This window comes from Rhinolophus sinicus, linkage group LG03, assembly GCF_036562045.2.
Source record: "Rhinolophus sinicus isolate RSC01 linkage group LG03, ASM3656204v1, whole genome shotgun sequence".
Classification (NCBI taxonomy): domain Eukaryota; kingdom Metazoa; phylum Chordata; class Mammalia; order Chiroptera; family Rhinolophidae; genus Rhinolophus; species Rhinolophus sinicus.
The window spans coordinates 63,496,853-63,518,293 of NC_133753.1; the positions used below are offsets into that span (position 1 = coordinate 63,496,853).

The following is a 21,441-nucleotide window of genomic DNA, read 5'->3' on the forward strand; positions in this document are numbered from 1 at the left end:
AGTTTTATAGACGTATGTCCCTCAGCAACAGTTCTAAGCACATCCTAGGCACTTGGTACTTATTAATTAATCCATTTTTTTGAATTTTGTATTTAAATAGTCTAGTTGGTATATTTCCAATTTCCAGAGAGCCATGTTCCAAAAGATTGTTTAAAGCAACGTCTGGGACTTTTGCATACATTTTCCCACAGAAAACATTCAGTCCTTCAAGAAGCATGGGCCGCGACCTGCTCTTGCTGAGCACTGATCTGATGCTGGAGAGAGCAGGGTAAGAAGGGGCCCTGCTGCAGACGTCATGGCCCCATTGGGGAGACACCTGTGAACACAGTACAATTCTCTAGGGACCCCTGCAGGCGCCCAGGAGAGCTGGGGCAGTTTCTCAGAGGGCAGAGTTTTGTCTCTCGGACTGAGTCAGAGCTGTGGATTTCCCACTCAGAAGTGGGCACCAGGTGGACAATGCATGTCCGGACCAAAGACAGTCCACTCAAACTGCAAAGACACTATGTAGACCGAACAACACAGCAGCCAAGGGCCATGTTCAGTCTGCGCACCACTGGTTTTAAGTGGTAGCTCTGTCACACACTTACTTCGTGTTAATTGGGGCCACACTGCCCCCTGTAACAGAATCGGTGGGGAAATCCATGCCTCTCCTCCTACTGAGTACAATGGATGCCCTGAGTTATCCCAGCCAGTGTGGTTGTACCCTGGACTTGCCTAAGCCAGGGAGTGTCTGTGACAGAATCATAGATTTATTTGAGGTGCAACCCAGGGTTTTTTAGACCAGCTAGTAGAACTCTGTTCATTTCACAAACAAGGAAACAAAAACCTCTGGGCCTTTGTGAATCCACTAGCTCTATTTATAAAATATGAGTGGCTCTCTGCTCAGCTGGTATCTCCCATTAGCTATTTTCTGAGGACTGGTCCTCTCACTTGGCTCAAGCATCATTGCATTGTCATCTTTGTGCTAATTAATTTTGTTTCTTTCCATGGCAGCAGACTATACTTGGCCTAGTCAGGAATCCTTTCAACAAACATTTCTTGTGCCTTCCACCATGCGCTGGGCACTGGAGACAAAGATTTTAAAAATAACTAGTAGATAAAATATTGTGGAGAGCTTTCTAGGTGCCAAGATGATTCTAAATGCTTCACATATGTTAGCTCTGCAGCCCCATGAGGTATGTGGATAAAATTATTAGCTCCATTTTCCAGATGAGAAAACAACGCACAGAGAGGTTAAGTAATTTGCCTAGTAAATGATGAAGCCAGGATTAGATCCTGAGTCCAAAGCCCACACTGATAACCACTGTCTTGTGCAACCAGGAGGAGCACATGGTCCCTGTGGTCAAAGAACTATGGTCTAATGAAAGCACCCCAGGCGTCCCTCTGATAGCACACTCTGTGAAGTGGTGTGATGGCAACGCAAGCAAAGGGCTCTGGGAGTTCAGAGAGGGACCAGTTGAGTACACTTACAGCAGAGGAGCGGGGCAGAAGTAATAATAGCTTATATTGATTGAAAGTTTACTAAGTCTCAATACTGTATAGAGCACATTAAAAGCATTTTCTCACGTAATCACTCAGTCACCCGATTTTATAGATAAGAAAATTGGGGCTTAAAGAAGTTAAGTAGTATGTAACTTAATCAGCGTTCACCCATGTGTTTTCAAGAATAAGGAGGATTTGGGCTCGATTTCTAGATCCTAAACCAGAGGGGAAGGGCTTGCCAGGGCCAACGCCCAACATGAGCAACAATAGGGCAGTTTTCATGAATTCTGAACTCCATCTTCAAATAAGCAGATTCAAATTCTGTTTCCTCAATTCAATGATGCACCATCTATTTATTGGTAACTTGTTAGAATAAAAAGAAACTACCTTAAATGTGTTTTGTTTTGTTGACCCACATTAACACAAACATATCTGCCATCCATGTCTTGGTATTCCGTCTAAGGCAGTGGTCCTCAAACGTTACCAGGCATCGCAGTCAACTGGGGAGCTTATAAAATGCAGACCACAAAGCCCAGCCCCAGGGATTTAGATTCTGTGGTTCCAGGGAGGAGCTGGGAGTCTAAATAGCACAGCCCCTCATTTGATTCTGATGCAAGACCATGCTTAGAGAACCGGTGGTCTCTAGGTCCTTCTGAGTCACTGCTTTCCTTCTGCCTTTCTTCAGCCAGACTAAATATATCTTAAATTATTTCTTAAAAATCAGTAGGAACTTTTTGGTAGATAGCTATTGGGTGCCCATCTTATCTCATGAAGATAGAAGGATTGAGCAGACCTAGTCAGCCTTACAAAGGAAGGAAATTCTCACACGTACTGCAACATAGATGAACCTCAAGGACATTATGTTAAAGCAAAGTAAGTCAGTCACAAAAAAACAAATGCTGTATGATTCTATTTATATGAGGTACCTAGACTAGTCAAATTCATAGAGACAGAAAACAGAATGGTGGTTGCGAGGGGCTGGGGGAGGAGGATAGTGTTTAATGGGTACAGTTTCAGTTTGGGGAGATGAAGAGTTCTGGGGATGGTTGTGATGGTTGCACAAAAATGTGAATGTACCTAATACCACTGAATAATAATACTTAAAAAGTGTGAGCAGGGGGAGAATTGAGCAAACCAACCCCTCCCAGCTTTGATAATTCTCTGCTTTCTTCTGAGACAGTTGGTGATATCTTCACCTTTGATTGCCTTGCCTGATGTGTGGCAAGGAAACCTTTTACACCTACTCAGTGACAAACGGTTCTATGTACCTGTACTTGTTCAACTTCATTAAGCGCTTGTTATTTTAAAACAAGAAAATATGTACATGCAGCTATTCCTCCAGAGATGAGTAATGGGTTCACTTTTAGTGAACTTATAGCTCCGTTATCAGTAGTTTTTTATTGCACTGAAGCATTGGAATGAAGTCTTTTTAAAAGACCTTTAAAATAATTATTAGGAAACCAAATTTAAGTTAAAGTTTAAACATGTGTAGTGCTATCCATGCCAAACACTCAACCCAGGTGGCCCTCAGAGGAAGAGTTGCATGTCTGCATGGCTGAGTCTGCACATGCACCGGTGGTGACAACTGTGGGGGTGGCAAGTTTCTTTAGGCACTGATTGTAGCGGCATCCAGAATTCAGAAATATTCACATGTGGGGGAAAGAATTATTTACCGGTCATGGTACTTGGTAGCAAACCAGAGAAGCTGATTCTAGCTAACTTAAGCATAAAAGGAATTTTTCAGAAGGTAGGTTGTTCACAGAATAAATGGGAAGGTTGAAGAACGAAGCTTAAAACTAGGTTAGGAAGCCACCACCGCTGGTGGCTTCACCTCCATTCACCCACCTCCCCCATGAATAAATTCTCAGTGCACCATTCCCTCAAGATTCAACATCCCACTCTGGTAGAAGGAAACGATTGTCCTGATTTCAGATCACCTGTCTGTACCCCAGCCTGCTCACGAGAGGGGCAAGGGACTGTCTGCCACACCTGCAGCTTCTTTGGCCGTGAGAACCACTCCCCCACACACAACTGGAAGAGTGTTGAGCAAAATGCGACTCATGTCCACTCCAGTGTGCACATGCACAGTACTTCTTTAATGTGTTTCTGAACCTTCACTTACCCAATTTTGGTCACAAAGGAGACCGAGGGAGAGAGTGTTTGGGTCAGAGAGAAGAAGCCAACCATCCCTACTGGAAAAGCAAGTTCACACGCAGGTCCTTCTGGTGGGTGGGTCCAAAGTGCCTTCCCAGCTACCAGGGAACAGCGTCTTCATTCATCTGCTGAGGATCTACTACCAGCCTCTGGGGCTGCTTGGCCCACATGTCAGTCTCAGATGACAGAATCACTTACTGTTACCTTGAGACGCAGTTTGTTCTGGTCTCACAGGAACAGAACTCAGAGTGAAATCTTGACCCTGAATCTTTACATGCTACCGTGTGACCCGTTCAATAGGTCTTTCATTTTCCTCTGTTCTGAACTGGCTGCTGACAGCGATGAAAATAAACTCTGGCCCACATTCCGAGGACTACCTTTGTCCTCCTGGTCCCCAAGGAATCAGGGAGTGCCGCAGTGAAGCAGAATAGAGAATTGAAATGCGTGACCTGGGAGTACACAAGCTCATGATGACAATACACACCACATTCGGGCCGTGGTTTCCTCTGGGAGGAGGTTGAGGAAAGAGCTCAGGACGACAGGTGCAGAGGGGCTTCAGCATGGCTGAACATTGTGTTTCCTTTATTAAAAATGTGTCTGAATCCAGTTTGCTTGTTCAACTACTCCCCTCACGCCTGTTCTTCAAATTCATGGACAGTTTAGTGCGTGGACCCCCTTTATTTCTGCACAATAGATCATTCTCCTCTAGACACTTTCTTATCCACCTCACTCCCCTCTCCCAAAATGGGTGTTAATAATGTTTTATATGGGTGCTGCAGTAGATATCCATAGGCTGTTGAGTATTGCTTTGTTTTTCAACATTTTATGCAAATGCCATACTGTATACAAAATCAGACAATTAAGTTCGCACATTTAGTTGTCAGCCCTCGTATATCCTTTGAAACTGATGTTTTTTACTCACCGATTCTTTGGAGACCTGTGTTGACAAGTGATGACCTTGTTCGTCCTCAGTGCTGAATAATATTTCATTATATGAATAAACTAGACTTAATTTTTTTTAAAGTATCTGAAGAAAACAAAGCCAAGTGTCAAAATGTATTAAAGTTCCCTGGTGAGTATATCAACATTCATGATATGATTCTCTAGACTTTTGTATGTTTGGAAGTTTTCAAAACCTAAAAAAAGACTTAATCGGGAGTCAGGAAAGGTGCCATCTGGGTTCCGATTGGGCTGCGCTGAGACTGATTCCACAGCTAATCAGATCGAGATTAAAAATAAACCTTGTGAGACTGGCCTTCTCTTGTTTGCCTTTTGTGGGACTCTGCTCCCTGGGGAAATGCCTTTATGTCTGGACCACGGGTTGAGAGGAGTGTTGATTTAGTGCCATGATTTGGAGCGTATTGGTACGTGGCCAAAGCAAACTGAACGGAATTTGTTGTGGGCCTATCCATTTTTTAAAAGAAATTGGCAGGAAACCATTTCACAGAATGGCTGTGAGACATGATTTTTAAAAATATTTACATCCTTAAGCTATAAATAGACCAAATGATAAATATTGGTCACAGTTTCGGCCAGGCCAACCTTTGACTTCCTTAACACTCCTAAAAACTTGGGTTAAGAGAAGGCAATTCCTCTTTTGTTGTGCTTACAGGACGCGCCATGGGATTCCAAGCCACCTCCTGGATTTCTTCCTTCTCCATCTCTGGTACTTTAGAAAAGTGAGACTGATAGAAGTAAGAACTTTTGACCCTTGGCCTGCAGTTTTACCGAGCCACCAATCAATTTTGCCATTGATCACAGGACAGTGTTAGGTGAGATAAGAGAGGACTAAATGCAATTACAGATATGGAAGTAAGCATTGCCCACAGTGACCGTGAGCCCCTTTCTCTTTCCTATTCTTCCCATGGAAGGGCTCCCAGCATCCCCAGTATTAACTAAATGCATCCAACCCAGAGGGCCCTATTTGAAGTGATTTTTCAGGTCATGAGGCGTCCACTGCCTCCAACGTGGAGACAGGCTCTCTCCCTGGCAGCTGTTGGAGAGCCGGTGATTCCCAGAGCATCCCTCCCGGTAAACGTGTCTCCTGCAGCAGCCCCTGGCTGACATGCTCTCTCTCCATCTAGGGTACGACTTCTGCCAGGTCCTGCAGTGGTTCGCTGAGCGGGTGGACAGGATCATCCTGCTCTTCGATGCTCACAAACTGGACATCTCGGATGAGTTCTCGGAGGCCATCAAGGCCTTCCGGGGCCAGGATGACAAGATCCGCGTGGTACTGAACAAGGCCGACCAAGTGGACACGCAGCAGCTGATGCGCGTCTACGGGGCCCTCATGTGGTCCCTTGGCAAGGTCATCAACACCCCTGAAGTGCTACGTGTCTACATCGGCTCCTTCTGGGCACAGCCCCTACAGAACACGGACAACCGCCGGCTCTTCGAGGCCGAGGCCCAGGACCTCTTCAGAGACATCCAGAGCCTTCCCCAGAAGGCAGCGGTGCGCAAACTCAACGACCTCATCAAGCGAGCCAGGCTGGCCAAGGTAAGCCAGCACATGCCAGGGCGGCAGCCTCAGGCAGGGGACCCTGCCCACTCTCTCCTCTCTAAGGGAGGTGGGGGTGTGGGGGTGGGGGGGCCCATTCCAGGAGCCTGAGGGAACAGAACTTGTCATAGGTTAGGAGATAGCCTCAAGATCAATGTCCCTGTTTAGATCCTGGCTCCAAGCTCTGTGATCTTGGGCAAGTAATGTAACCTTTCCAAACCTGTTTTCTAATGTGTAAAATGGAGCTAAGAAGAGCACATCAGAAGGTGCTGTGAGGATTCAGGGTGGCAGAAGTCACAATGTGCTTGGTGGAGCACCTGGCACCAGGGAGGGATTGGTGCAGTAACTACCTGGAAGCTGCTATTGGGTTAGGACGATGGGAACGTAGCCAGCAAACTGCAGAGAGGTGGTGTTGGTGGGACTGGTGGGGTGCTGAGATGCCACCACTCGTCACCCTGTACCCAAGGCATAGAGCCTGATGTCACCACCTGCACCCAGAGGAGCCCTAGGAGAAGGTTGGTTCAGCCTAACATAACTGGTTCTGAGGTCACTCCCCATCCCATTCCAAGCTGTGGCCTGTAAGCGTGCACACGGGGGCTCCTGGCTCCCCTACCGTAGCTGAGCCTTTCAGCAGCCCCGGGAGTGTGTGCCCGACAGGCGTGAGTAGTAGTCTGCTCACCGCACTCAAGTAGCAGAGTCAGTTCTTGTCATGTCTCTGGAGAGAGAAGAGCACATGACCACTCTAAGAAAAAGTATAGAAAAAAAATTGTTCTTTTAAAAATATGTGTACATTTCATAAAATTAGTGTCCTCTTCTGCTGGAAGTGCCTCCAGAATTGGTCTAGTCCCAGTGATCATCAGAAATTCCCAGGAGCATTAACCAGTGTAAATTCCCAAACCCTGTGCCAGAGCTTCTGAATCGTGCGCGCGCGCGTGTGTGTGTGTGTGTGTGTGTGTGTGTGTGTGTGTGGCTCCCCAGGTGATTCTGATGAGCAGCTGGGTTTGGGAACCAGAGGTCTATCCTAACTCTCTAATCTTACAAGGACAAAGTAGAATAAAGGGTTTCTCCAAGGTCACCTAATCGCTGGTGACAAAGCCAGGACTAACAGCCCTCCTGGCTCTCATTCTAGCCTTCAGCTTTGGCCTCGTCACTTCAGCTAAAACCAGTCCATAGGCCAGCTTCTGCCAATCCACTGGTACCCTGGTCAAGAGGCAGGGTCATCTCACTTCCCCTTCGTCTTCTGGCACCAAACAATCGGTGTCCCCTCCCACATCCTCTTGTACAGTGAGTGAGTGGCATCTGGTCAGGCTTTAGGGCCAAGCATGCCTCCACCACTTTGCCTCCTCAGCCAACAGTTGCTCAGCACCCCTGGGACAGGGCTGGGGAGCCTAGTCTGGTAGAGGGGGGTGCTGAACCCCCTGTTACAGAATGGTGCGCTCTTCGCTCTTGGGGTGTGGACACTGTGCTCGGAGGGTGACTGCTGGGCAGGTGACCAGCCTTCCAGAAGCTCCTCCTGGCTCCTCAGCAGCCTGTCCTCATGCCCATGCGCTCACACAGCAGCATTTCTCCTGGGTCAAAAAGGCCTCCCTGACTGCTGTGGCCCCAGATTCAGTATCTGCGTCTGCTCTTCCCTCTCTACCCAACTTCCGACCCAATGCATGCCAGGCACTCCTCCCGTGCCACGCAGCTAATCTGCAGTCACCACTGTTCCTGTGAGTCACTGCTCTCTACCCTTTCTTCCTGGTACAAGCTGCTTCCTTTCTAGAACTCCAATGACTTTTGTTCCAATTCTACAAGGCAGCTGTGCTAACCAGTTTGTCAATTACGTACTTGCAGCTCTCCTGAAATACTTTCTCTCTCTCCTTCTTTGTCCTGGGCCTGTTGCTTTGTGGCAGGAAGTCTGTTTTTGCCCATTTGGTGATCCCCTTGGCATGTGGTGTTTCTCTTCTCCAACTCATGCAGCTGAACTTAACCTTCGGGGTACATAATACCCAACATTATTTTATAACCAAGGCTGGTAAAAAATGTCATAGCTTTTGCAGATTTTACGATATTTTTTGGAACTATTTTTAAAGGCCCATGGATATATTTAGTTTACCAGTCATTGCTGAGGGCCTAGTGACTCAAGATGCAGCTGTATTTGGTCATATAAATAAATAAAGAGCCGAGAGCTCACTGGGAATGCCAAGCATGATGGGATGTCCTGCCATCCTTGAGCGTTGGGCCCTCTGAACAGGCCAGCATGGCCTGGGTCTAGAGAGACACAGAATACTGCTCTGTATGGACACCGGGAATAACGGAGGCCCTTGTGTAGATGGGGGGTGGGGGGCAGGGGCAGTCTACTTGCTGAGCTTACTTCTAGCAAAAAAAAAGCTTGTCTTTATTTTTTCTTCCTGAGAATAGTATCTGGCTTGTTCCTTTTCATAAAGGATCATGTTTAAAGTACAGACATTTGCAGCCTGAGCTTCTTAGTGCCAGCATGCTCCTGGGGCAGCACCATGCTGGGCAGGGGGCCAGGAAACATTCTCGGGCAGATAAGGAGCAGCACTCAGCACAGCGGCCTTCGATGCCGTCCGCTTTACACCCTCTGCGGTTTCATGGCCATTTGTGAACTTGGTGCTTAAATGGATAAGGAGTCACCTGAGTTTTCTTCTTTGCTATGTTTATATTTCTTAAAAATGCTCTTGGATTTTGGTATCTTAATGTTTATTTCTTTTGATCCAGTTTTCCTTTTGCAAGTCAACCCTTACTGAGGGTCTGTAGTGTTGCAGAAGCGCTACCGTTTGCATGACATGTGTTATTTTGTCTGACCCGGTCACTAACTGCACGGGTTGGGCACTGTCTTCATTTCTCATTTCTCATGCGAGGGAACTACCCCTCAGAAAGGTCAAGTAACTTGCCCGAGGCTTCACGGCCTATGCGTTGTGCAAAATACAGATTCAAACCCCAATTGGTCTGACTCCTCGGCCCAGAAAGAACTCACCTGAAATGCAGAGTGGACAGCATCTGTTGCTCCTTACTATGTATGCCCTTGCTTTCTGCATTAATCTGTCATTCTGCTTATTCCGCAAAATTCTCCATCCACAGAAACCTTACAAAATGTAGAGGTTTATTGAGCTGACATCTTGAAAACCTGAAAAGGCTATGTTTTCAGATGTCACCTAGGACGTGTCAGATCTGAGTTGGGGTGTGGAGTGTGTCTATTTATAGAACACCGTAACTAGGCAGAATTCAGGGCCCATCCAAGAATAAAACAAGTGCCCCATTAATGTCCTGCCAGTCCTACAGTAATCAAACTCAAGGTGTCAGAACGATGACATTTTAGTAATATGAAAAATGCCACTCTTATCAAATAGCTTGTGAAATGTAATGATTTCCCGGCTTTATATATATAGCAACTCTCTATTTCAAGAACAGGAAACCTTTGGAATGAGTCTTTTGGTTCGCCTCAAAGATCACATCTTGTTATATCAGTAGACATCATTGTGAAGACTGTTCACAATCGAAGAGGCCAGTCAGGGTTCTTTTCATGACTCTTTAGAGTAAGCTATTGGGGAAAAGCCAAAAAGAGGGTTTAGAAAATATAATTTTGTTGTATTCAGCTGTAATAAAATAGTTAATTGGGGCTAGTTCACTTTCAGACCTCACCCTTTATAAATACGTTGCCCAAGAATAGGAAAGGTTCCCACCCACTTGGAGATCTGTGCTCAACAAAAACATGTGTCAACATTTGAGGAAGGAGCAACTAAAAATGAGAAGGAAAAGGAGAGGTCGGTGATTTTCGGGGTTCACTATAGTTCTGTGGAATTTAGTTTCATATTCAAACGTGTTCTCTTCTTAGTCATGTGTAATGTGCAGAGCCTAGCTTTCCGGTCTGTCTTCACTGTCAATTCCTTCTGTGGAGAAGTTAGACATTTTGAAATTCACCAAATGGACCCAGGCTAAGGTGTGTGACCATCATTCTGCAGTTCGTGATGATGATCCCTTCAATGCTTAGTCTGCCGTGGGGCTTTTAAAAATAGCTCAGTCAGCAGCCCCAAGCTGCTGTGGATGTGTGTGTCAGTGCTTGAGCCCATGTAGGGAAGCCTGTCTCTTTGAAGATTGACCTCAAATGACTGGGTGGGCTCCCTCAAGTGCCATTTAAGCTGTTCAGAATCACATGTGCTGTCAGTACCAGCTGTGATTTCAACAGGATAGCAAACCCCTGCTCAAGTGGGAACCTATCAGCTGCTGTTCTCTGCCTCTCACAATCTTACACTCTTACTATCCCGTGGGTTCATCTTTTGGGTCTTTAGTTTATGAACGTCTTATATCATGATAAACCCACTTGAAAAATATGCTGATACCCTGATGTTGAATGCTGTATGTAAGTTTCCAGCAGGGCCTACAAAGACACGGGTCTCCAACAGATTTTGTTAAGCTTGCAGAGAAGGTTGCACAGTGTAGAACCATGTTTTCCCAGCTTGACTTCTCCCAAACTGCTCCCCAGTATCCAAATTCTATGAGTATTTCCATTCCTACTGACCATGAGCACTGGAAGCTTCTAGCACTCGCTGCCAGGAGTTGCCCTGCAAGCAATATTATTCCAAGAACATGCTTCTCTTGGATATATATATACACATTTGTCACTGGACACAATAAATGAAGTTGTGACAGTGTGTATGTGAACTGTAAGTTCATATTCGTTTAATGGGAGGACATCTCTTTCTGCTTGTTGAGTGACTAGCCCAGAGAAAAATGGACATTTTGATCCATTTGATTTACCCCCAGTCATGCCCCTTGCACAAATTGGGGCTTTTCCGGTTTTATACACAGAAAAGGGTGAATTGGACAAGGTAAGAATGTCCAAAAACCCCCTTCACTTGTGAATGTCCTTCACTTGTGAATGAAGCATTTGGGTCCCCAATTCATCATATTCCTATGCAAATATGTAGTGTTTATTAATTATTCCATAAGGACTAAATAGCTGCGAGCCTTCTCTGGCATCGCTACCCCTCCAGCTGTTGGTCTTTGACTTGAGTCAATAACAAGTAACAATTTTACTCCTCTTTCTAGTGGACAGAGTGCATTCAAATCCATGACCTCTTGATTCTCCTAATAACGACCCTGTGAGTAAGGGTTGCAATTTCCAATTTACAAATGAGCGAGCTGAGGAGGTGGATTAGACCCCTCTCCTGGAGCTGCGCAGTGAGTGGCCCGTGGTGGCAGGGCCTGACCCTGGCCTTCCAAGGCTGGTTCTCGTCCTGCCTCCCTCCTCTCCGCTTTCTCCCCCATCTTCTCCTTCCTATTGCTCTTCTCAATTAGTTTTCTCTCATTATCAAGAACAAAACATCTCAGACTGTTTTCACCTCCTTCCACAGGGACCATTGCCTGGCCTGGCCCTCCATTCAGCATTTATTTGGAGAGACACCTTTGACACAGAGGGCTTTTGTTGACTGGGGACTTCATCTCGTCTGGCTGTGCCCTCTGTTTACCCAGAGTCCTTAGAAAATTATAAGGTGCCATCCGGCCAGATGATTGCAGTCTTTCCCCATATTTTTTCTGGGGTTCATAGTGTTGCATGTCATAATATATCCTTTTTGGGGGGAGGGGGGGAGTAAGTGACCTTCCAAAGCTTCCCCGTGAGCTAAGAACAATCAGAAGCCAAACCTCCCAAGGTTTCCACACTGTTGTTTTCTGTAGGACATAGTCCATTTTTAATTCCAGATTTTCAACAGCTTCAGTGAGATTTTAAATTCACACCCACAGAAAGTAATTAATTCGATAAATGGGGATGAGGCAGTTGAATGCTACTGCCAGCTCTGCATCTCCTAACTAGCTGTGTCACCTTGAGTAGGTCATATGTATTTCCTGGAACCAGGAAGTCAGTTAAATATAGGGGGTCCTTTCCAGATTTAATAGTCTATGATTCTGAGTATTATAATGTGCTGTGTAACTTGTTAAACTCCTTAGAGGCAGGGCCCACTCACGGATCTGATTATTGTCTCAGGGAAGGGCAGGGAGGTGGGGTGGCCAGGCAGAGGCAGCAGAACAGGAAACTGCCACAAAACAGGCCAGTGGAACTTCCTGGAAGTGGCGATTGAGGCTGGGAGCAGCCTGTAGCATGAGCAGGTCACCTGAGGGTTATGACTCAGGTAGCACTAGGCAGGTGGGAAGAGGAGAGAGTTGAAGCCTGGCACCAAAACTGCCCCAGTTATGCCAGGGCCCTAGAGGCCTGGTGTCCAAAGGTGGCCCGTTAGCCAGCAGCTTCAGTCATCAGCCGTTGAACACCATGTGGGCTGAGGTCCGGGAGCAGGTGCCAAGCAGTGGGTAGAGAGCTGTAGCAGGTGCAATCAGCTGCAGTTTAGCCCGGGTAAAGCAGGCCCCGGGTACCAGGCAGTGTTCAGGAACAGGGTGCCAATCCTAGGGGAGCCAGGGGCTGGGTGGGGAGTCAGGCTTCTCTGAGCAGGGGCCTGGAAGCTCTGAGGTACCACACTAGTAGGTGGTAAGGGGGTCTTAGGGCAGCCTAGCAGCTGCCCCAGGCCTGAGCTTGGGGTGGGAGATTCGGGGGTCAGTAAGAAGCCTTTGTGAGAGACTGAGCAGCTATGGGACTTCTTGCTTCCGTTGGGGTTGGCTCCAGAGTGGGACAGGTCTGGGCATGGAAGGGAGTGGCATGCACAGGCCCAGTCCAGAGGTCCCAGGAGGGCCGAGACCAAGGAAATGACATGAGAATGGCTAGTGAGCAGCTGGTTCTCCTCAACTGAACATAGCAGGCCCTTCAAGTCCTTCAGGGCTAGGCAGGGCCCTCCCCCAGCCCCATCCAGACCAAGTCAGGCATCACTACCCAAGGCCAAGAGATGATTTAATACTCATTTTACCGCTTATTCATCATGTCCTCAGGAATATAGTTAAAGCCCATCACTCTAAAGGAAGGATTCCCAAACTTTGGGTTTCCCTAGTTAGCTCAAAGAATCGTGTGAATATTGTAGGTTATTTTAATTTGAAAAATAAGTAAATAACAGGTTTGCTAGTGACAGAAAGGTTTAGAATAATCTCTCCCAATCTATGCTTATAGCAATAGCCAAGCAGCACAACGTGTGCTTATGTAAAAATGACCTTTATAGGGATGGAAAAGTTAGCATTGTCTGGTCCGAGCCTGCCAGCATTTGCATTATGCACTTATTTTAGTGTTCAACTCATAGTAAGATGTTTTTGGCTGTGCCCAGTGTGCATCCATACACAGAGGCCCTTGGCTGAACCATGGGATGTGTCTGCTTACCCCCTTTATTTAATTTCCATTCTTCCACAAGATTACAGTAGAAGTCTGTTTTCTTTAATAGGATTTTCCATAGCTGCATAGTCATTTTCTCTTTGTAATCACTGCTCTGTTTTTCATCCTTTCTTATTTTAGTTATTTTCCTGACTTCTAATCTAGTCTGTAGAATTCTAGATACACAAAGAGAATTTTTGTAATGAACATTTCTTAACGTCCTAAAGTTGGAAATCAGTGGGAGAGTGGAGATTGCCCACCTCTCGGGTAACAGCCCTGAGGCTTCCCCCTCGTGTATTGCTGGTCCCTCTGTCAGAGGGAGCTTCTGCCGTCCAGCCCGGTCCCAGGCAGCTGGTCTAATGTAGAAGTAATTTCAGTGCCACTTGTAGAGATCTCGGGGTCTACACTGTCCACGTAAAGGTTATGGGAATTCTCGTCTCACTGCTCACTGGGCACACATTTCCGTGCAGATCAGCCATTTCCTTCAGCTCTAGTTTAATTTCCTGGTGCTCCCAGGCACCAGCCTTGGTGACACTCTCTTTAGTTCTTCTGGTTAATCACCAGAACTGAGATTTTTCCCACCCAGGCCCCCACCCATCCTGCCCACTCTCTACATAAAAACACAGGACAGCCCCCCAGAGGCACAAGAACTAGGGCCAGAGAACTTCCCCATGTCAGTCACCCTTCCCCAGGGATGCTTTTTAAGATGGGGTCCCATGGGAAATCCTCTTTGCAGCCAGACCTCGCCCCCACCCTGTCCCCAGGCAAGCATCATCAACCCACCTGGAAAGCAGGGAGCTCGGCATTATTCCTGCCTCCCTGTTCTCCCAGACCCATCATTAGCCTAGAATTAGGATAGCAGGGTTCTAAATCCTCCATCTGCTCCTAGCTCCCACTGAGCAGTCTAAGTGCAGCCCACCTTCTAAGCCTGTGCTGCAGCCTCACACACAGCACTGCCCTGCGTACGGCCCACAGCATGTTACCTCTACGCCTCCATCCGTGCTTTTCCCTCCCAGGCTGCCACATCCCTCCCTTCAAGGCCCAACTCAGATGTCACCTCTTCCCTGCATCTGTCCTCCCACAGCCCACACTGCCACATTCCACCTCCCAAGGTCTTTTTGGCTCCTCCTCCTCCTGGCGCTTAATGGGGTTTTCTCTGCTCTCTTTCCCTGGGTGGTCTCATTCACACGCGTGGCTCTGGCCACCACCTCTACTGTAGCTCTCAAACCCATCAGCCAGGCCAGCTCTCTCCCAAGCTCTTGTCCTCCATTCCAGCCACCCTAAGACAGTTCCTCCTAGGGGTCGCTCATGTATCTGACATTCCACACGCCCAGAACCAGGCTTGTAATTTCCCCCTCTCCTCTCCCACAGATCCTTGCCCTCCTCCTGTCCCGAGGACCACGGCTCTGTATGGGTGCCTGTTGTGTGTTGTGATGCTTGTAAGATGCCATCTTGTTTATCCTTCGGGTGTACTTCTAAATGGCATGTCCTCACTGACATATGCTCCCTCAGGTACACGCCTACATCATCAGCCACCTGAAGAAGGAGATGCCGAGTGTATTTGGAAAGGAAAACAAGAAGAGAGAGCTTATCAGCAGGTTGCCAGAAATCTACATTCAGCTGCAGCGAGAATACCAGATTTCTGCAGGGGACTTCCCGGAGGTCAAGGCAATGCAGGTACAGGGCGCCCATGACAACGTCATGCGCAGGGGATGGAGAGGCGCTGCCACCTTGTCCGGCCGGTTGTTGGGTACACATGTGGGTTTCGTGGCTTAGAATGGAGGAGAATGCAGCAGGTTCGTCTGCCTAATGGTGATCCATGATAATATGTGCCTGTGAATTAAGAAGTTGCCTGCCTCCCTCCTGAAACATTTAAAACAAGAGGGGACATATTTCAAAGAGTCACTTAAGCTCACATAAAAAAATCATATGAGCAACCCTCTGAGGCTGTGTTCAAGGTTGTTTTGACCTTGAGTTGACACCTGTTTTTTGGAATCCTAGAACCTTAAGGGAATTAGCGCTGGGAGCGACCTTGGAGGTCGCTGCCCAGCACTGTGGGACTGTGTGCTCAGGCAGCGCTGCTGCGGCAGGCTCAGGGTCCCAGTCAGAGGCCATGGGGCTCTGTGGACACAGCTAGACGTCGCTGGACACAGTGAGACATGCTCACTAAAGATTTTGCTTAAAGGTCAGCATTGGGCAGCCTTAGGCCTGATTTCAGGGTCTCTCTGTGTTGTGTCCGGGCAGCTCCAGATAAGCCTGAGTGGATGGATGCTGCCTTCAGCCGCCCTGGCCTGACCAATGAGTCCACCACCCTGCCGTGGTGTTAGAGGAGCATATAATTGCTAACTGTAGCCTTCCGAGCGAGGCAGACAGTCCTTGCACTGGCTAAGAAGATGGTCCTCACAGAGCCAGACTGACCGTCTTCTCCAGTGCAAGAACCTGTCTGCACCAGAGGCCACAGTCCTGTCTGTAAGACAAGCAGCACACACTCAGAGACCTGCAGCCACCAGCCAATGACGTGAACAAGTGAGGCAGGCCAGGAAAAGAGAAATTGTGTCACCTTCTCTGACTACCTCTTATTTTCTCACGTAGAGATGTGGGTTCCTCTACCAGAGGAGATGAATTCTACAAGTGCAGTGAGAACTTGTGGGGGGGGCCCACGGTGGGGGCAGATTGGAGAGCAAGTGAAAAGGCCCAGGTCTGCCCGGTGCGCATTGCCCTGTGGGAATACGGGCCTGGATGGTTCACAAGAAGCTGGAAATCTGAATTTGTATGTAAAGTCCCCTGGTTTTCCATTTTTGGCTCAAATTCTCAAAAGAATACTAATAAGCCAAACAGAGCATGCCTGCGTGCTGTCTGCACCCTGGAGACCCCCCGTTGCCATCTCCTGCGCTGAGCCTCAGAGAACGAGCACTGAAAGGAGAATGCAGTTAAAAATATGCAGCTGGAAGGCTGGGCCTGTGAGCTGCCTGCCTGCCTCAGGAGAAGATCGGAGGAGGAAAAGGGAGGAGGGAAGGTTGAGCAGTGGAGGCAAAGATCAATAGGTGGCAGAAGAGGAAGCTTTGATCCTCAGGGTTTTTCTAAAAATGTAAACTTTATATAAGTACATACTAAAAGAGGCGTGGGTTACACGTACTGTTGCGATGGCCGGGCTCAAGGTGAGTGCGTCTGGCATACGTGACCTGGTCAAATATGACGTAGCTAGCTTCAGAATAAATACGGAAGCATCTGTTTTCCCCATAAGTGAAGCAGGTGTTCCTGTGCTCAGAGAATGAATTGGGTTCTTTCTCGGTCACAAGGTGGCTATTTTGAGGGGCCTCTTGGAGCATCTTCCTGAGCAGGTTCCACTTTCACACCTTTAGGATGTGCCCTGCACCCTATGACCAAACTGAAGGGCAACTGTTCCCTTGCATCCTTCGGAAATTTGTGAAGGGAAATTGGTTTCTTGCCCAAGATGAAAGCTGTGCACACTATGACCTACTGGGGCTTCCGAGGCTTGTTAGCCTAGTGAGGCTACTGCAGTGTCCCCCCCACAAGAACATGCTGCTCCCAAGACCCGAGGCACCACTGCGGCAAGCCTCCCTTTCAGGGCCTCCCAATGAACCCCCATAACATAGGGAGCAGACTAGCCAGAGCCACTGATGACCATGTTAGCCTGGGCCTGGCCAGGTTAGAGGATGCCCAGGCCTCTCAGAGCTGGGGCAGAAGCGCAGTCCTGGGGAAGAAAACGGGAAAGCCATGTGCCCCTTGACCTCAAGTCTCAGATCTCAGGAGCAAGCACAGCCCATTTCACCAGACAGTATAGGAAGAGCCCGAACCTTCACTGAGAACCCTGTGGGACAGGCCCCACACCAAGTGCCTTAGCTCCTTCTCTGGGCACTTGAGAGCCCAAGGGCTAGGAGCGTGGGGTCCCACCTGCCAGGCGCCCTGTTCACCTGTATTCATTTATTCATTCACCCAAGAAATTTTAATGAAGCTTACTGTGGTCAGGTACTGTTCTAGGCCCCAGAATAAATCAATGAACAAAAATGAAACAAATGGCAAAAATAAAAATCCTTGTCCCTATGGGGTGTACATTGTGGACTACGGTCTTTGCCACGATGCTATGTCTGGCAGTGAAGCTTTTGGCAGCAAAGGCTATTGTTGGGACACGTTCTCCTTGTTACAATGCGAGTGCTATTGTGCGTCAGTGTAATTAATGCATTTAGTATCTGTTATTTTGGGGCTCTCTCCCTCATGAGGCCGGTGACCCCGGTCTTGTCCACCACCATATCCGCAGCTCCTGGGATGTGGCAGGTGCTCAATGAAGATGTGTGGAATGAGTTCCTCGATAAGTTAGTGTATGTTTATGTTGACAAAAGAAAGTTCAAACCTGTAGAAAAAAATGTTTAGAAGAGTTTATTTGGGCCAAAACACTGACGACCAGCCCAGAAGCAAAATCTCAAAGGACTGAGAAAATGCTCCGGCGAATGGCAGTTTTGCAGTTCTTGATTAGAATCAAAGGAGAAAACATAAGGAAGGTTCCATGAAATCCATTGGTGGTAGATTAAGGAGGTGGGAGAAAGCAACGTGGGGAAATCTCTAGGATTGGATAAAAAGTAAAACGGAGAGTCAGAGACTTCTTTCACATTGGTGGGGACAGGACAGTTAACATTTCACATTTACAGTAAATAGCGATAGTATGGTTATGCCTCCTCCACAGGGTCTGGAAAAGATAACTGCTGGCATCCCAAGGCTATGTTACCTTAGATGCCCAAAAACAATGGACAGGGCTCAATTAAGGCAAAGAGGAACCTTTTATTAAGGAATCTATAGGCCTGGAGTGTGACGACCCACGACCTGCTCAGTTAGGAATTTGTGGTCAGACTATCCAGAGTGGTTACTCTCAGTCACTGAGCTTGTCAGGCCGGCCAAGTAGCCCCTTGAACTTGTCAGGTTTGCTACATAGCCCCTCTTTTCTGTTCACATTTATATTGTCACAGGCGCTAGGATAGTGAGGATCTCAGGCCCTGACCCAGCCCGACTTTCACAGGGCTTAGAGACCAGCCGTTTCCAGAACAAACCCCTGGAAGCTGAAAGAGGCTTCTCCCTTGGGAAGCCAGCTGGGCCTTAATCACACCACCCCAGGAAACAAGGCAGGACTAGTGCTTGTAAGGTACGCTTACAGTCACCTGATGCTTTACGCTAGTTTGCTGTCACCCAGGAATCTTTGGGGTCAGAGCTTCTGTCATCCCTGAGTCTGTTGAGCGTCTGACATCTTCTCCAACACAGGTGGTCAACCTCACATCTACCGTGTCTGGGACAGGGGTGGTGGCATAAACTTGGCAATGACCTTATTATGATCTTTGCATATCCGAGGGTCATTTGGAGAGCTCACCGATGCAATCTCTCAGTCTCTGTTCTCCCTGTGCTCTCATGGACCAAGCTAGTCCAGCTGGCTCTTAGCTGTAACAATGAGCTGAGTGTATTTTGAAGGCTTTTGCACAGTGCTGGGAGAGGCCCAGGCCCTGCTCCGTACCCTTTCAGGAGGGAGTCTCATTTACCACACTGATGTGTCCAGTCCTGGAAAACGAGGAGAACACTAGCACAGCCACCTTTGTCCCTGACTCAATTCTCCAAGGAGCATTTGGCCCCCACAGCTGATGAGTTGGCAGCCTTTCAACAGCAGAGGGCAGCAGAGCCATCCCCATCTGCTCGTAGGCTCCTGAGGATTCTAAAACTACTGGTGAATGTTGGGAGTGAATGGGCAAGGGATAAGCCGTATGGAGACTGGGCTGGGAACTGACTTTGTGTCTTGGGAGGGAGCATTTCCAGGATCCCAGGCTTGGTGGCTTTGATGGATACAACCGTTGATGGGTGAATCTTTAAATTCCCCAGGGTATATTCATCCCATTAAAAAGATATCTGTCTGGGAGCTACCCTGGTGGAAGGCAGGGATGGCAGTGATTGAATTTGTACCCCATACTTCATGGTCAAGCCTGGGGGGCATGGGAGTATAGGGTTTATTTCCTACAGTGTAGGGAATGGCGGCTGCAGCTGCTTCCTGTCCACCCCTGCAAATCTGTGGCATTTCCCCTTGCCAGCTTTCCAGAGGTTTACAGTCTGAATGCACGTCTCCTGGATTCAGAGGGTGGAAAGTTTGGGCGGGCACCACCCTTCATTTTTCTGCTTGGCCAGACACAGGGTCTCTGTGTGTGCTCAGAACTCAGGCTCATTCATGAGGAAACGGGGTAGGTGTTTGTGCACCCAGGGGAATCCAGACTTGTTTACCCCAGCTCTCAGATTTTTGTGTAGGCTGCCTGCTCTCCTCCTCCTGGCATTTCTCATCTCAGTCCCCTTGGCTGACTGAGATGTTGGTAGCAGGAGATCAAATTGTTAGCAGCATTATTTGGTGCTGATATTAGGGTGGGATGTAGGTGACTGTGGTCTGTCAATAAGGATGGAGGACGCGCCAACCGGAATGGGTTTTAGAAACCAGGCCTGCACCACCCTGCTGCTCTAAGCTGAATGCAGACTGAACACTGGCTATCAGCCCAGCCCAGGGAGGTTTGACAGCTGCAGAGTTTGCTACTGAAAAGTGGTGCTGCTGTAGAGATATGTCAGGCTGCTTAGCTTTCAGCTCTGTCCCCTCCACCATCTAAAGCTCAGGGCTCCACTTCTAAATAATAGCATAGAATGTCTGCCCTGCCAGTACACCCTACAGACCACAGTTTTGATTCTCCATTGGAAACAACCTAAATATCCAACTGCATAGGACAGGGTGAATGACGAATGACCCATCCATAAATTCAGTATTAGGTAGCTACCGTGTTTCCCTGAAAATAAGACCTAGCTGGACAATCAGCTCTAATGCGTCTTTTGGAGCAAAAATTAATATAAGACCCGGTCTTATTTTACTATAAGACCGGCTATGATATGATATGATATGATATAATATAATATAATATAATATAATATAATATAATATAATATAATATAATATAATATAATATAATATAATATAATATAATATAATATAATACCAGGTCTTATTTTACTGTAATATGAGACCGGGTATAACATAACATAACATAACATTACATTACATTACATTACATTACATTACATTACATTACATTACATTACATTACAGTGGGTCTTATTTTACTATAAGACCTGGTATAATATAATATAATACAATACAATACCAGGTCTTATATTAATTTTTGCTCCAAAAGACGCGTTAGAGCTGATTGTCCAGCTAGGTCTTATTTTCGGGGAAACACAGTATTAGGAATGAAGTTGTATATGAAGATGATTCCTAGGTTCCATGCGAGCCTGGCTAAGTGTGGAAGGACCACCCTAGAAGAGACCAGTGCTACAAAGATGGGGGGAAGTGGGGTTTTTTGTTTGTTTTTTGGTCGTGGAGTTTCGTTTTTTTGGTTTTTGTTTTAGCTCCTGACATCAAGGAAATCTCTGTCTAAACCCTAGCTGAACACAAACCAAGGAACAGAAATTTTAGTGAATACAGTCTTTGCAAAAAATAGTTGGGAAAGTCACTAAAAAAAAAAAAAAAAAATATATATATATATATATATATATATATATATATATACAAAAATTAATATGGAAAGGTATAATGCATTACTTCTTTAAAATGCAGGCTAAATAGTGGTGTCATAGTTCAGTTAGAGTGTGTATATGTGTGTGTTTGTGATTATAAAAATGGCTAGAAATGAACACTCCAAAATATTAGCAGGTTATTGCTGGATGATGGAGTTATAAGCACTTTAAAATTTTTATTTTTGTTTACTAGTTTTTCCCCCAAAATTTTTATAATAAAAGTGTGATATTTATGATAATACCAACTTTTATTTCTTTTCTAACTGCCTGTCACATTACTTCTGCCCAAAACAGTCAGGTCTAAGGGGTATGTGACACCTCTTTTCCTTGAGTGTCTCTCTGCCTCATCTCCCAAAAATTGCACATCTGGCCCTCCAGAATTGTCCCAAAAGAAATACTTCACATAGAATACACATAAAAACTGCCATACCTGGTGTTCTCTGCATTTATTTGACTA

General features: G+C 46.9%; 1 protein-coding gene across 1 annotated transcript in view; it reads left to right on the plus strand.

The window, feature by feature from the left end:
- EHD4 (EH domain containing 4) overlaps positions 1-21,441 on the plus strand; it is a 72,432-nt gene that overhangs the window by 45,604 nt on the left and 5,387 nt on the right. The window contains exons 4-5 of the mRNA XM_019725423.2: positions 5,721-6,133; positions 14,895-15,059. Coding sequence (XP_019580982.1) covers positions 5,721-6,133; positions 14,895-15,059 — 578 coding nt within the window. The remainder of the gene's footprint in view (positions 1-5,720; positions 6,134-14,894; positions 15,060-21,441) is intronic.